The following is a 14,298-nucleotide window of genomic DNA, read 5'->3' as shown; positions in this document are numbered from 1 at the left end:
AAAAAAAATTCCCATTTTTGTGCTTCAAGCCCCATTCCCCAATGTTCCCAGTGATTCTCTTCTGAATCTTCCTGACTTTTATACATCTACCTTTCCTGACCCAAACCTAACAAACTTGTCTTTCCCCAACCTAAGATTTCCCCTATTTGGGTCTTCTACTTTCCTCTCCCACAAATATCTTACTCATCCAGTAATCATCATCTTCCCAAGCTCTTTACTTCCTGCTCCATCTCAGTTTCCCTTCCCAAAAGTTAGGATTTTAGCTGTGGGGATTGGGATAAGAATAGGGAGAGAGATCTGGCTCCTAGTAAATACTGCTACTGTCTCCCACAGCTACTCTCTAAACCCAAGTTCAGCGGTGTGGAAAAGATCAAAACTATTGGCAGCACATATATGGCAGCTACAGGGCTAAATGCCACCTCTGGACAGGACACCCAGCAGGTATTTAGTCCTTTCCCTTCTGTGTTCAGCAGTTTCTACCGGTTCTGGAAAACCTCTTAGGATCAATCCCCTTTGGTCAAATCCCAAGGATGAAGTCTTTTTCTGTTCTCTTAGTGGTGGTTTCATGGAAAATGATCCTCCACCTTCCTTCATTGATATGTTTAATGTCGTTTTCCCTCAATGGTGCATCCTAGAGAAAATACCTCCCCAGACCCTCACTAGTATATGCCATAAATATAACCTGTCTCTTCTGTTCCTTTTCTGGTTCATTCTGGTGGGTGACGCTTGCTGCTAGGATGCTGAACGAAGTTGCAGCCACCTGGGCACTATGGTGGAGTTTGCAGTGGCACTGGGGGCCAAGCTGGACATCATCAACAAGCACTCATTCAACAACTTCCGCCTTCGTGTGGGTGAGGAAGCTGGACTCTTTCTTCTAGCCCACCCACGGGTCCCTTCCACCACATACTCTCCCCCCTCTCTCTCAGATCTCCTTAGGCTTCCTTAAGACATTCTTTCTTTACCAACTCAACCTGCACCTGTTGTACCAGAGGTAGAGGAGTGATACCAAAATCTTTGAAAAACAAACCCAATTCCTCACCCTTCCCATGAACTTAAGAGTTAAAATCATGGTGGGGTGACCAAGGCTTTCTCTGTGGGATGATGACATCTCATCATCACAGGGTGGCTAGGGAAAATACATTTACCCTCCAAACTTCTGAAGAGTTTATATGTGGTCATGTTGGCAATCATAATTTCTTTCCCAATGAATGATTGGGTAATGAAATAGTATCCTGCTTTGGTTCATATCTTAATGACCCTTTCAGCTAGAGAATGAATCTGACTAGTGTTTGGTTTGTAAATCATACCCTTTTTCTACATCAGCATTCAACTAAGTTTCCCCTGGGGGTAAGAATTCCTCCTTCCTGTTTCAGGGTTGAATCATGGGCCAGTCGTGGCTGGGGTAATTGGAGCACAGAAACCACAGTATGACATCTGGGGCAACACTGTGAATGTGGCTAGCAGAATGGAGAGCACGGGAGTTTTGGGCAAGATCCAGGTAAGAGAAATGTGATGAGTAGATAACACATAGAGGACAGGATGCAGAAAGCAGGATCCCACCCCTAGCCCACTATTATCTCTTTTATCATTTCCAGGTAACTGAGGAGACAGCCCGGGTCCTACAGTCTTTGGGCTACACCTGCTATAGTCGAGGAGTAATCAAAGTTAAAGGCAAAGGACAGCTCCGCACCTATTTCCTATCCACAGAATCGGCACGAATTGGGCCCACACTTAGCTGAAATATTCCCACTCCCCTCTGTCCTTTCACCTCTAAAATACTAAATAAAACAACACTGCCTCATCTAGAGTAACTAGTGCTGATTGTTGCTTTCTGACATCTCTCCATTCATCATTCTGCCTCTGAACAAATGGGGGATGTCAAAGATAGATAATAAAGTTGGGGGATGAAGTGGTCGTGGAGTTCCCAGCTTCTGAAAGAGAGCCAAAGTATCTTTCCCTCACCCATTCCAACTTGCCTCATTCAGTATCTTAGGAAGGAGAAGGACTTTATTTGGAGGCATATACTTTGCCTTCCTCAGTTCAGATAAGCAGGAAGGTCCCTTTGTGGCTCTGTTTTCTGACTTCAGGCATTTGGCCCTTTGGCAGATGCTTCCTTTCTACTTTCCTACCAATGCCAAAGGAAAAAAAAATGCTTTCAGAAACCAACCACTAGTGCCCCAGATGAAGCTTTAGACAAAGGCTCACCATCAAACTTTCCATTCTGAATCTACAAGCATAGGGTTTGTTTGGGGAATCTTTGAGGCCACTGTTGATACGTAGGGATTCAACAGAATAATTTAAAAAACAGAAATTGCCTCAAACTAGATATGAAAGGAAACTTTGAAAGCTGACTTATTAGATATTTCATTACTCTAATTACCTCCTGGATGGAACTAAAATGATTATCAGCAGGAAATCTGACAATTACTGATAATCACTATAGGAACCATTCTAGATGGAGGTCACAAATGTGCCTTTTTTTTGTTTCAGCTATGCAGGGCTTCCAGAAAGAGCCAGCTGTAATGGGTGAAATATGTATGAGCATATATATGCACACATATACACATATGTCATCAATGGCAACATCTTTCTTGATTTTCTTATGAATGATTTGGAATTATAAGGCTTGTTACACATGGGTTTCCTAGTTCAAGGCAATGCTACATGTATGTAAGTATAAACATGTATATGTATACATGTGAGCTTATGTATATGTCTCCCATTACTAGGATGCCTAGTTTCCCTCATTCTGTTACCAGAAGAGTGAATCATCCTCAAACCCAATTATGTGGTCATAAGATGGCTCCTTCAGAACCTCAGAATTTTCAGTATTCTCACCTCTCTACTCACAGTCTCAGCAGTCCACAGTAGAAAGATTTGCTGGGAAAAAGTCTAGATTATCTCGGTTAACACTCCATGGAGCATCCCTCATGAATAAACATATTTTCAGACTTTGGTTTTTAATTTTAAAAACTGTATGAGGAGACATATCAGAATGTGGTTATTCTGTTATTTATCTTTTTTCCATTTCTTCTCTTGTTGTCCCACAGCCTATGTCAATTCATCTTCTATATAAACAGACTGTCAGTCCAAACTGAGAGCTTCCTCTGAATCCATGTCCCCTGGGGGAAATGACTGAGCTGGTATGAGACAGCATTTTGCTTCAATCATCCCTGGGAACAAGAAAGCTGACCCCAGCATAGTCCCGCCCCAACCACGCAGGTCTTATTCTGTAGTTCATTCAGTGGGATTGGTGGAGAGAGTGACGCTCTCTGCTGGGCCAGGTTCTAGAGGACTGTTGGGGTTGTTACAGGGTGTTTGAACCTGGGTGCCCCTCCGGGTGGTGGATAACTCTGAGCCAGTGCCTTCAAGCAATTTGGCTACAAAGCCTACACCAGCTGAGCGGAGTAGCCCACCACCAGCACAAGCATACAGGAGAGGGTTTACACTGCTACTCAGGAAGGCTAAGGCAATAAGAACATGGCGGGCAAATATCAGCCGCTGTCCTACAGAGCCCTCCCCTATTTTATACCCACCCACGGCCCTGGAAGCCTCTACAAAGTTCACGACATGGTAAGGCAGCCAGAAAGTAGTAAAAGTCAAAATAATCAACACCACCAGGCGTCCGGTGCGGCGTCTCCGGTGGAATCTGGTGGCTCGAAGTCGCCGACCGATGTCTGAGTAGCTGCCAACAATTGCTATAAAGGGCAGCACAAAGCCTGTGATGGACTCAAACAGCAAGTGAAAGGCCACATGGCCAAGGGTAGAGTAAATGGGAGCACAGATCTCTCTATCTGGCTCTTTAGGTACCACTTGTCGGTACACAATAACAGGCACTGCCAGAAAGAAAGAAACCACCCAGATGCCCCCCAAGACTTTCCAAACAACTGCCTTGGTTCGGAATTTCTGAGAAATGAAAGGGCGAGCCACAGCCAGGGAGCGGTCGAGGCTCATGGCTGTGATGAGAAGGACGCTGGCGTACATGCTGACTCCACAGATGTAGTGGCAGAGGCGGCAACCAGCCAGACCAAAGGACCAGTTTCCCTTGGCCAGGAAATGGAGGAAGAAGGGGGCAGTAAGCAGCACTGCCAGATCAGCCAGTGCCAGGTTCAGGACCAAAAGGGCAGTGACAGAGCGACGACGAATTTGGACCAGGATACTCCATACCACAAAGCTGTTTCCTGGAAATCCCAATGCCAGGGCCAGTGAGAGCAGTATGATGGACAGGGACCTGATGAACATATCGGACGAATTTGCATCAGGGGCTGTGATGTTTGTGGCCATTGGGAAGACCTGGATAAAGAGTTAAGGAAAGATAGGGAGGACAACATATAGGACAAGGGGAGAACTTTCTGTCAGCCTTCACCTTTGTCTGGGGTGCACTTACCCCATAAGGTGCCAAGGGCTCAGTACCTTACAGGCTTTTCCTAAACTTTGGGAAGTCTTCTATACTATGAGGCACAAACTTTGAAATTCTATCCTGTTCTAGTATCCAAGCCCGGATTACAGGGGTTGTCCTACCCTATTCCACTCATCCCCCAAAATGGACCAATTTCCTAACTGGGCCATAGGGTTTCCTGCCCACAGAATCAAATTGCTAAATTTGCAGTGGTTGAATTTCTACACCTCTATAATCCTTCTTCCTTTCAGAAAGGGATTGTCTCAGGGTAAAATGGAGTTTCCTCTTCGCCAACCCTGTCTTCTGTCTCCTTTTAGACCTCTTTCTTACAGGAATAACTTCCTGTACCCTTAGAACTGATGGTCAATTCTTCCACCATGCTACCCTCTCGGTTCCCCTCACCCCTGGCTCTCTGATTATCTCTCACCCCATTTTCCCTACATCCCTCTTCCCCAAATTTTCCCTAGAATCTCTGAGATGTTACCAGTGTGGGAAGGTGGGCACTGAATAAATCCAAATATTTCTCATTTTAAGCCCTCTCTCACTTATAGATCAGACCTTGTTTTCTTTATCCCCACCCACTGTCTTGGACTTACCTTCTTTGCCAAAGGTTGGAGGCCTGGCAGGCCTGGGTTTGGGTGCTACTGTCTTGTCAGTCAGTGGGGAAGGAAGTGTTGGGGCAGTAAGGGTAGAGAAGGGGGAGGGGGCAGGAGGAGGATGAGAGAAGAACTCTTCTAAGAAGGTGGTGCTTAATGCTATTTCCCACCTCCAAGCAAGAAATAGACCATTGTGCCCCAAATACGTAAGTAAGGAGGGAAGAGAAGTCAGGGAGGGTGGGGCCAGATATGATGGGAAATGAGAAATAGGGAAAGGGGAGGGCAGGTAGAGGTTCAGCTTTAAGAAGCATGTCTGAGCTCATCTATGATTGGTATCTGGGAAATAGTAAGAGGGTGAGTCAAGTATGGAGAACATGATTTCCTTAGAACAGTATTAGATTTTGATTTTTTAAAATTAGAATATGGCTAGTGGGAGCTACTTGGAGAGATAAATCTTATCTCCCTTTCTTTTCCCCACTTTAAGTGTTTTCCATCCTTCCTCTCTGGGCTCCATTTTGATCCATCCCCATAACAGCATAAAATTCAAGCTAGAAGGAATATTAGACACGATCTAGTTTAGTTCACTCATTTAAAATTTCCAACAAGTCTTACAAGGGCAAGGCTGGGAAAGCCCAGAACCTTTTCCCTCTTCAGCCCATTAGGTTGAGATCCAAAGGATTTGTTTATTTTAAGGCAATCCCAGGATTTAGATCCATTCTTATTTACAATGTAGGTGAAAGGAGACTCCCAGACCAAAACAAAGTAAGATTCATCTGAAAGCCAGTCCACCTTCCCTCAGGAGATACTAGCTCCAATTTACTTTCCTGAGTTTGGATCAGAATTCTCATTTGCCTTCCAGTCCCCATAATTTGTACTTAAAGCTGATATGCATGTGTATATATTCTCAAAGTTGTAGATATAGACATCTGGAGGGTTAGCTAAGGGGTATAAAACTAGGGAGCAACATAGCATAACAGAAAGAGTATCAGCATTGGTTTCAGAAGTCCAGGGTTCAAGTCTTTGTTCTGACAGTACCTAGCTGTGTGGCTGTAGGTAATTTGCCTAACCTCTCTGAGCTATAAAAGGTAATGAGATATGTACTCCTTACCTCACAGAATTATTGTAATGAAGGCACATTATACAAAAGTTATTAACTCCATCAATCTGGCAGCCTCTGGATTCTTCCACACTGATCTGTCCCACAGAGAAAATGAAAGAGGTTTTGACTTTGAGTAGGAGTTAAGTAGATTCTTTATTAAGAAGAGTCTTTATTGTGGCAAAGAATTGGAAATTGAGCAGATGCCTATCAATTGGAGAATGGCTGAACAAGTTGTGGTATATGAATGCAATGGAATACTGTTGTGCTATAAGAAATGAGCAGGATGATTTCAGAAAATTCAGTTGTGCTATAAGAAATGATGATGTCAGAAAAACATGAAGAGACTTATAAGAATTGATGCTGAGGGAAGTGAGCAGAACCAGAAGTATACAATGTTCATACGCAATAACAGCAACATTGTGACGATCAGCTATGATAAATTTGCAGTAATACAACGATCCAAGACAGTTCAAAGGGACTATGATGTAAAATGCCATCCACTATGAATAGGCAGTTTTCAGATGAAAAAATTGAAGATATCCAAAGGTAAATGAAGTACTCTAAATCACTTTTGATTAGAGAAATGCAAATTAAAACAACACTGAAGTACCACCTCACACCTATCAGATTGACTAATGTGACTAAAGCAAAAGGAAAATCATAAATGTCAGAGAAGATGTAGGAAAATTGAGACACTTATACATTGTTGGTAGAGTTGTGAACTGATCCAACCATTCTGGAGGGCAATTTGGAACTATTCCCAAAGGGCAACCAAACTCTGCATACTCTTTGATCCAGCAAGACCACTACTAGATGTGTATTACAAAGAGATTATTAAAAAGGGAAAAGGACTTACAAGGACAAAAAATACTTTGAGAAGCCCTTTTCATGGCTGCAAAGTATTGGAAATTGAGAGGATATCTATCAATTGGGGAATGATTGAACAAACTGAGTTTTATGACTGAAATAGAATATTAGTGTCCAATAAGAAATGATGAACAGGAAGATTCCAGAAAAACCTGTAAAGACCTGTACAAACTGATGCAATGTGAAATGAGCTGAACCAAGAAAAAAAAAAAAAAAAAAGCTGTATACAACATCAGCAACATTGTATGATAATCAACTATAACTGACTCAGCTCTTCTTAGCAACTCAATGATCCAAAACAAGTGCAAAGGATTCACACATGAAAGAAAATGCTATCCATATGCAGATAAAGAAATGATGATGCTCTCTGAATGCAGATTAAAGCAAACTTTTCTTAAAAAAAAAAAAAAAGAAAAGAAAAGAAAAGAAAGAAAGAAAGAAAATGCCATCCACATCTAGAGAAAGAACTATGGAATCTGAATGCAGATCAAACAAAGCACAGTATTTTCACTTTTTTCCCCTTTTTCATGTTTGTCTTTACTCTTCTTTTACAATATGTGTAATGTGGAAATATGATTAATATCATTATGCATGTTTAACCTACAATAGACTGATTGTTATCTTGAGAAGTGGGGTGAGAAGGGAGATTGGGAGAGAAATAGAAAATTTTGGAATTTAAATTCTTATAAAAATGAATGTTGAAAACTATCTTTACATGTAATTGTAAAATAATAATAATAATAATATTAAGTAAAGAGAAAAAAAAGTTGAGCCTGAGACCCAACTGACAAGAGGAAAGGTGGAATTGGCCAATCAGACCAAAGGCAGTTAGATAGCATCGTGCTAGACTTTGAGTCAGGAAGACCTGAGTTCAAATCCAGCCCCCAACACTTATTGTGTAACCTGTGTAACCCTGGGTGAGGCACTTATCTTCAGTTTCCTCATCTATAAAATGGAGATAACAGTACCTATGTTTCCGGACTGTTGTGAGGATGAGATGATATTTGTAAAGTGCTTTGCTAACTTTAAAGCCCCACAAAATGTTGTTATTATTACAAGGACAAAAAGATGGAAAGTATCTCAAAAAGGATTTTGGGTAAGACATACCATCAAATGCTACTTTGTCCATACCTTTGCATCAAGGTAGAGTGACCATCAGAATGAAAGGGAGCCTCCTTCATTTGGAGCGCTTCCCTGTGCAGTTGTTCTTTTGTCCCAGAGGTTATTTTATGTGAGGACTTTCTTTTATCTGACCATGATCCTTCCTGCTACTCACTTCCTCTTGTTTCATTCTCTGAAAAGATGCAGGAAGTAAAGATGATTACTGGGTAATTTTACCCTCCCCCAACTCTGTTGTTTTACTGGAGGAATGGGGGTAAAATGACCAAATAACAGTCACACAAAGGATATGAAGAAAGGCTTTGGGCTGAAACCACAAGGATTGAGTTCTGAAGTGAAAATTTTCAAACAATGAAGAGATACAGTATGGGAGATGTAGAATGTGAGAGTGGAAATGTGTTAAATCTTTGTTTCAAAAATCTTGAATAATAGTTGAATCCTACTTATCTGGGCTGGGAAAGAAACCACCTCACCCAGAACCAAATTGCTTCTAAAGAAACCAGTCAATGGTAGTTTTCATAAGATAATAGGATTAAGAGATGTAAAGAAAGTTAGAGGTCATCTGTCCCAGCTCTCTAGTTTTACTAATAGAAGAAAAACCAATCCACAGAAACAAAATGACTATCATACAGAGATTAAGTCTAAAATAATATCCCTCATATATTCTCTTTCAACGCTTTTTCCCTTCTCACCAATAAGAAGTAAGTACAAAATATCCATTTCCTTTCATTTCAGTGTTTTACAGCACCATATTCCAGCCTAAGCATCTGAACAATTCATGTGTCATGATTTTTTAATGTTACATAAGCATCCATAGCATGCTAAAATTGTTTGGGTTTTCTACTTTCCCTTTGCCAAATTTTAGGTAAAGAGTAGTCACGGTGGGAGGGAAGATGCTAGGGTCTGTGTGTGTGTGTGTGTGTGTGTATGTGTGTGAGTGTGTGTGTGTGTGTGTGTGATTGCTGGTCCTGCAGATAGACACAAGTGTAGACAAAAAATTTCTCTCTTCCTCCTTTTCCCCTCCACCCTTTATCTTGGTAAGTGCCCAAATGTATCTCATCCTAGAAAGATGCAAGAAAAAAGGACTACATTTTCCACAAGACTCCATGACTCAAATATGGACCTAATTGAAGAGTCTAAGACTTCAATTCCATGATACTATGTGTCTACAGCACAGGATAATTTATTCAGGAAAGAGAATTTCAAAGAATAAAAGAGATCCTCATAGGAACATGGTCATTTCAAGAAGCCAGGAAGTGTCCAAAGGGGGCAAGCAGCAGTTCCAGCTTCTAAAGGCAAATTGAAAGAAATATACTGAGATCTCTACAGTACATGAATAGATATATCTAACTTTTGTTTGAACCAAAGGTGGTATTATGCCTTCCCTGCACCAGAGAATTTCTTGGTCATAAGACCCTAATCTTATACTAATTACTCAATTTCCAGCTCTTAGTGCAGTTCCTGAAATAGAAGGAAGTTAAATCATTTTTCAATCATTTCTGACTTTCCATTGACTCATTTTGGGGGTTTTCTTGGTAAGATACTAGAATGGTTTGCCTTTTCCTACTCCAGCTCACTTTACAGATAAGAAACTGAGGTAAACAGAGTTGTAACTTGCACACAGCTGATAAGTGTCTGAAATCACATTTGAACTCAGGAAGATGAATCTTTCCAACTCCAGGCCTGGCATGCTATCCATTGTGCCATATAACACCCCAAACTTTAATTTCATTAGCCAGAATTAGAAACTAAGTCAATTGCTTTAAAGACAGACATTCTCACCACAATACCATTACTTTAAAACTATTCTTTTTGAGTCCCAATTAGGAGCTTTGCTTTTTCTAGCTTGATGGGACTTGATTTTAAGCGAAAGTTCCCAACAAAACTAGATGGAGCAAAATTATTAAGCAAATTTATAACTAATAATTAAGCAAAATTATACTCATTCAAAGTATTCTCCACAGAACCCAGTAATCTGGTTGAATTCATAGTAGAATCATACTTGGTTTCCATAAATTTGAGAGAACCAGATATAGGAGGTCTATGGACGACAAGTGAGAAAGAATAGCTAGTAGAGCTTAAGAGGAGGGAAGGAAAATTCCAGGAAAGGAAGCAGCATTTGCTATCTTTAAACAGATCCCAAATCTTATTTTGGTGAAGACAAGAGAGCCACTTCACCCTTTGTTCCTTGCTATGTCACATCTAATCTCTTTACTACTTAGGTGCTCTCCTTCCAAGCCCTTGAAACACACACACATACACACACACACACACACACACACACACACACACACACACACACCATCATCATCATCATCATATTTGCAAGGGTCTGGAAAAAGGACAGTGTCAGGTTAAGGAGAGAATTAGAAGTTTTTCTTCTGAATCAGAACAAATCTATTTTGTATGCCTTAAATCAACATTCTAAAATGACTTTCTTATGACATGGCCCTAATACTTTAAATTTTCTTTGTAACAAGCAATCCAACTTCCTTTGATAGATCCACCACTTTATTCCTTTACCCACAGAGATCACAAACTTTTCATGCCTTCCATCCTGTATATCTTGTTTATGATTTTCTAGAAATCTCCTCTTAGGGGAGCACCTAAGTTCCCAGTGGATAAAGTACCAGCCCTAAAGTCAGAAGGACCTGAGTTCAAATGTGACCTCAAACACTTAACACTTCCTAGCTGAGTGACCCTGGGCAAGTCATTTAACCCCAATTGTCTCAGAAAAAGAAAGAAAGAAAGAAAGAAAGAAAGAAAGAAAGAAAGAAAGAAAGAAAGAAAGAAAGAAAGAAAGAAAGAAAGAAAGAAAGAAAGAAAGAAAGAAAGAAAGAAAGAAAGAAAGAAAGAAAGAAAGAAAGAAAGAAAGAAAGAAAGAAAGAAAGAAAGAAAGAAAGAAAGAAAGAAAGAAAGAAAAGAAAAAAAATTTCCTCTTAGGAGTTCACCATTTTTGAAAATCTTCCTCAGATTCTTTTAGCATCACAGGGAACCAATATAACACCTGGGCTATCCATCTACTGTCTCTTTGTGTGTGTATGAGATACAACTAGTATATTTTCTTTCCAGATTATAAAAATCCTAACTTGTAATCATTGCTGGCAATATGTATGTGGCAACTTGTTTAGGCAAATACTGGTATTAAAGGGAGGAGCTTTTGTGGCAAGAAGCATTTTGGGATCTTTGTAATAGACCAATTCACGTTTGGGTAATCATTCAAAATAAATGTCTATGTAACAGGGAACTTTGTTTTTCTTGTTTTCTCAATGGTGGAGGCAGAGAATGGAAAGGAGAAAGGGTGGGTCTTGACTTGAAAAAAAAATTCAATGAAAAAAGAAATCCCCTATGTGCCACCTGGTAGGGCAAAATTTGGGGGAACTAACACGATTTTATATAATCTTGCACCTCCCTATATTGCTCCCTAGATGGCTGTCTAGTCCCAGCTCTTATGAGGGAATTCCCCAAACTAAGATAATCCAACCCCAGCTTTACAGTTGTGGAGGAGAAGAGACCTGTAAAATATCCTTGAATTCTTATGTTGGCTGGAAAGAACACACAAACAACAGGAATAGTGTTGTGTAAATGGATTCACTGTATTTAAATCTGACACCTCTGGCACTTAGTCAGCATAGCTGGGCATATACATAAAAATAAGCCAAACACAACAAGTCCTGCTCCCTGAGTTCTGTGGGCCTGCAGTGACTCCCACAGTAAACTGCTCGTCACAACTCTCTGGGCCAGCAAGGAGTCGGCAGGAGTGTGGGGGGTGGAGGGGTAGTACCCTGGATTCTGGGTTCAGACAGATAGGGAGCTGGTAGGGAAAGGAGTGTTGGAGAAATAGAGGGAAAGGGAGCATGCAACTTCAGCCTTTGCCATCTGAGCCTATCCCTTGGACTCCACCGCCGGGGTCCCCATTCCCTTGATCCTGCCCTGCTCCTCCCAAGCGCCTAGTAGCCCGTAGCTCCATGGTTCCTTCATGGGAACGACCTTCCCCTCGGGCCTCCCCTGAGCCTTCGAAGATTCGGGTGAGGAATCGAGGTCCAGCCCGGGGCAAAAGGTCCCCGGCAGCAAAGACGTAGAGAATGGGGTTGACGCTGGAGCTGAAGAAAGCCAAAGCTGTGGTCCCGGCCCTGGCCGCCTGGCCTGCCCCTCCGAGTCTCGCCAGAGGCCCATCGGAAGGTGCCAAGGCGGCCGCTGCTTGCAGCAAGTTGACGGCGTGGTAGGGAGCCCAGAGCAAGCCGAAAGCCAGCACGATGGCACTCACCAGACGGCCTGCGCGCACGCCCTGGCGTCCGGCCCCCCAGCGCCCGCTCCGCAAGCGGGCCAGAGTCACTCCGTAGCAGCCCAGTACCAAGCCGAAGGGCAGCACGAAAGCCGTCAGGGTCTCCAACGCCAGGTGGGCCGCGGCGGCAGCAGCTGAAGGGTGGCACAGCTGGCACACGCGTTCCCCCCACAGGTGTCTGTAGGTGGCCGCGGGCAGCGCCAGGAGCAGAGCGGCTGACCAGACGCCGAGCAGCAGTCGTCGGGCTAACGCCGGGCTGCGCAGGGTGGGAGCCAGGAAGGGCCGGGTGACGGCCAGGCAGCGCTGCAGGCTCAGCAGGGCGGTGAGCATCACGCTGGCGTACATGCTGACCGCGCACACGTAGTACACCGCTTTGCAGCCCGTGTGGCCCAGGGGCCACGCCCGACCGACCAGAAAAGCCACGAAGAGCGGGGTGAGCAGCAGGACCGCGCCGTCGGCCAGGGCCAGATGCAGCACCAGGGTGGCCGCCAGGGGCCTTCCCCGCGCCGGCCTCCAGCCCGCGAGGCTCCACACCACGAAGCCGTTGCCGGGCAGCCCTAGCACGGCAGCCAGCAGCAAGAACACAGTGCCCGTGGCCCTCGAGGCCGGGGAGCTCAGAAGAGTCTCATTGCCCGGGGGCTGGAAGCAGAACAGCTTCATCCTGGGAGAGGGGAGGGGGAGTAGAAAAAATGGGGGCTGAAGGGTAGAGCTCAGAGTGCCAGGATTTGGGACAAACGTCTCCCCTGGCGCCTCTCATTGCCACTGTGCCACCCTTCCTATCCTTGGAGCACTTCTCTCTCGGAACTCAGGGCTCTCCCACCTTTTGTAACTTCAGTCCGTAGGACCAACCCTGCCCACAGCCTCCACGTTCCCCACCCCTCACTCTTTCCTTTCCTAGAACCCAGGTGTTCTCTTCTTCGCCCTTCCTGCCACCGCACCGCCTGAGTTTTGGGGCATCTCCCCAGCCCAAGAGACTTGTGCTCCCTCTGAGAACCCGAATCTTGTCTCTCCCAGCTTGACTCCCAGGTCATAGGCGATTTGACCCCTTCCCCACTCCTCCGCTCACCCGCTCTCTCTTAACCCAATCCTCCTCTACTGGGGAAGGACGGAAGGGGGGAGGAGGGGTTATGCTGTGAATGAGAGGGGGGGCTGGGAGACTCACCGGGCCGAGAGAACAATGCTGGGGGGCGAAACTAGGTGACCCCAGAAAAAAGCGAAAGATGGTGACCCAGGGTGGCCAGTCAGGTACTAAGCCTGTCAGGTTCCTGGGGCTGGGCTGGGGCTGGGACAGGTGGGAACTGGGGAAGTTCGGGTGGAGCTCATCCCGGAGCCCATCCTGCTGCCCCTCCCTACCCTGAGTTCCCGCAAGTCTAGGCGTGAAAAAGAGGGCTCCGCCTCCCCCAGGAAACTGGATGAACCGAGGGGGTGCAGATACATTTCCTTGGTCTGGGATGTGTGAATAGAGTGCCTCATTCCTAGTTCTCCCCAGCGCCTCCCCCTTAAAAGACCGAGTTTCTGCCTCCATTTCCCTTCCCGCCCCCAACCAACCTCTGTGCATTCCTTAGTTTTTACTTCTCCCTTCCGTGTGGGGAGGGATGGGGGAAGGAAAAAACACAGAGAAGGGAATCCAAAGCCATTCTCCCTTTTGGGCCTCCTATCTTCCCTCGCCTTTCGTCGTCCTCCAGTTTCCAGATGGTGACCCGCTTCCCAACTTCCAATTCTCCAGGTCAGGCTCATGTCAAATCAAGCAATTCAGTTCTGTTCAACCAATATTTATGGAGTCCTTAACATGAAGAACTTTTTGTGTTACCGTCTGTGGGACTCAAGGAGCTTAAAAATCTATTTGCGAAACAATGCATACTTAAGCCAACAAATAATAAAACTTAATTCCTAATTAGGTCATCTATCTGGTCTAGTGTTAACTACTAAAGAA

The 14,298-nt window shown here is 44.0% G+C and overlaps 3 protein-coding genes across 6 annotated transcripts in view; 1 reads left to right on the top strand and 2 right to left on the bottom strand.

Moving 5' to 3' along the window:
- ADCY4 (adenylate cyclase 4) overlaps positions 1-1,807 on the top strand; it is a 21,656-nt gene extending 19,849 nt beyond the window's left edge. For all 4 annotated transcript variants that reach the window (XM_074294371.1, XM_074294373.1, XM_074294370.1 and 1 more), the window contains exons 23-26: positions 334-441; positions 737-851; positions 1,374-1,498; positions 1,596-1,807. In XM_074294371.1, coding sequence (XP_074150472.1) covers positions 334-441; positions 737-851; positions 1,374-1,498; positions 1,596-1,739 — 492 coding nt within the window. In that variant the 3' untranslated portion in view covers positions 1,740-1,807. The remainder of the gene's footprint in view (positions 1-333; positions 442-736; positions 852-1,373; positions 1,499-1,595) is intronic.
- A 1,136-nt stretch (positions 1,808-2,943) lies between these two features.
- LTB4R (leukotriene B4 receptor) lies at positions 2,944-5,129 on the bottom strand. The gene is given in 3 exon segments (XM_074294374.1): positions 2,944-3,261; positions 3,263-4,293; positions 4,996-5,129. Coding segments are annotated over 2 exon segments (1,116 nt in total). The 5' UTR covers positions 4,285-4,293; positions 4,996-5,129; the 3' UTR covers positions 2,944-3,167.
- A 6,523-nt stretch (positions 5,130-11,652) lies between these two features.
- On the bottom strand, positions 11,653-13,709 carry LTB4R2 (leukotriene B4 receptor 2). The gene is made up of 2 exons (XM_074285211.1): positions 13,528-13,709; positions 11,653-13,026 (listed from the first exon to the last, which is right to left on the bottom strand). Exon 2 carries the CDS (start codon positions 13,023-13,025, stop codon positions 11,946-11,948), a length of 1,080 nt encoding a protein of 359 aa, XP_074141312.1. The 5' UTR covers position 13,026; positions 13,528-13,709; the 3' UTR covers positions 11,653-11,945.
- Positions 13,710-14,298: the final 589 nt, after the last annotated feature.

Source organism: Sminthopsis crassicaudata, chromosome 2, assembly GCF_048593235.1.
Source record: "Sminthopsis crassicaudata isolate SCR6 chromosome 2, ASM4859323v1, whole genome shotgun sequence".
Taxonomy (NCBI): Eukaryota; Metazoa; Chordata; class Mammalia; order Dasyuromorphia; family Dasyuridae; genus Sminthopsis; species Sminthopsis crassicaudata.
Note: the sequence above shows the minus strand (reverse complement) of the source record. Positions and strands in the feature narration are given on the sequence as shown.

Excerpts from the sequence above, each read along its gene's own strand:
- LTB4R2 (XM_074285211.1), bottom strand. The coding sequence starts at position 13,025 with ATGAAGCTGTTCTGCTTCCAGCCCCCGGGCAATGAGACTCTTCTGAGC.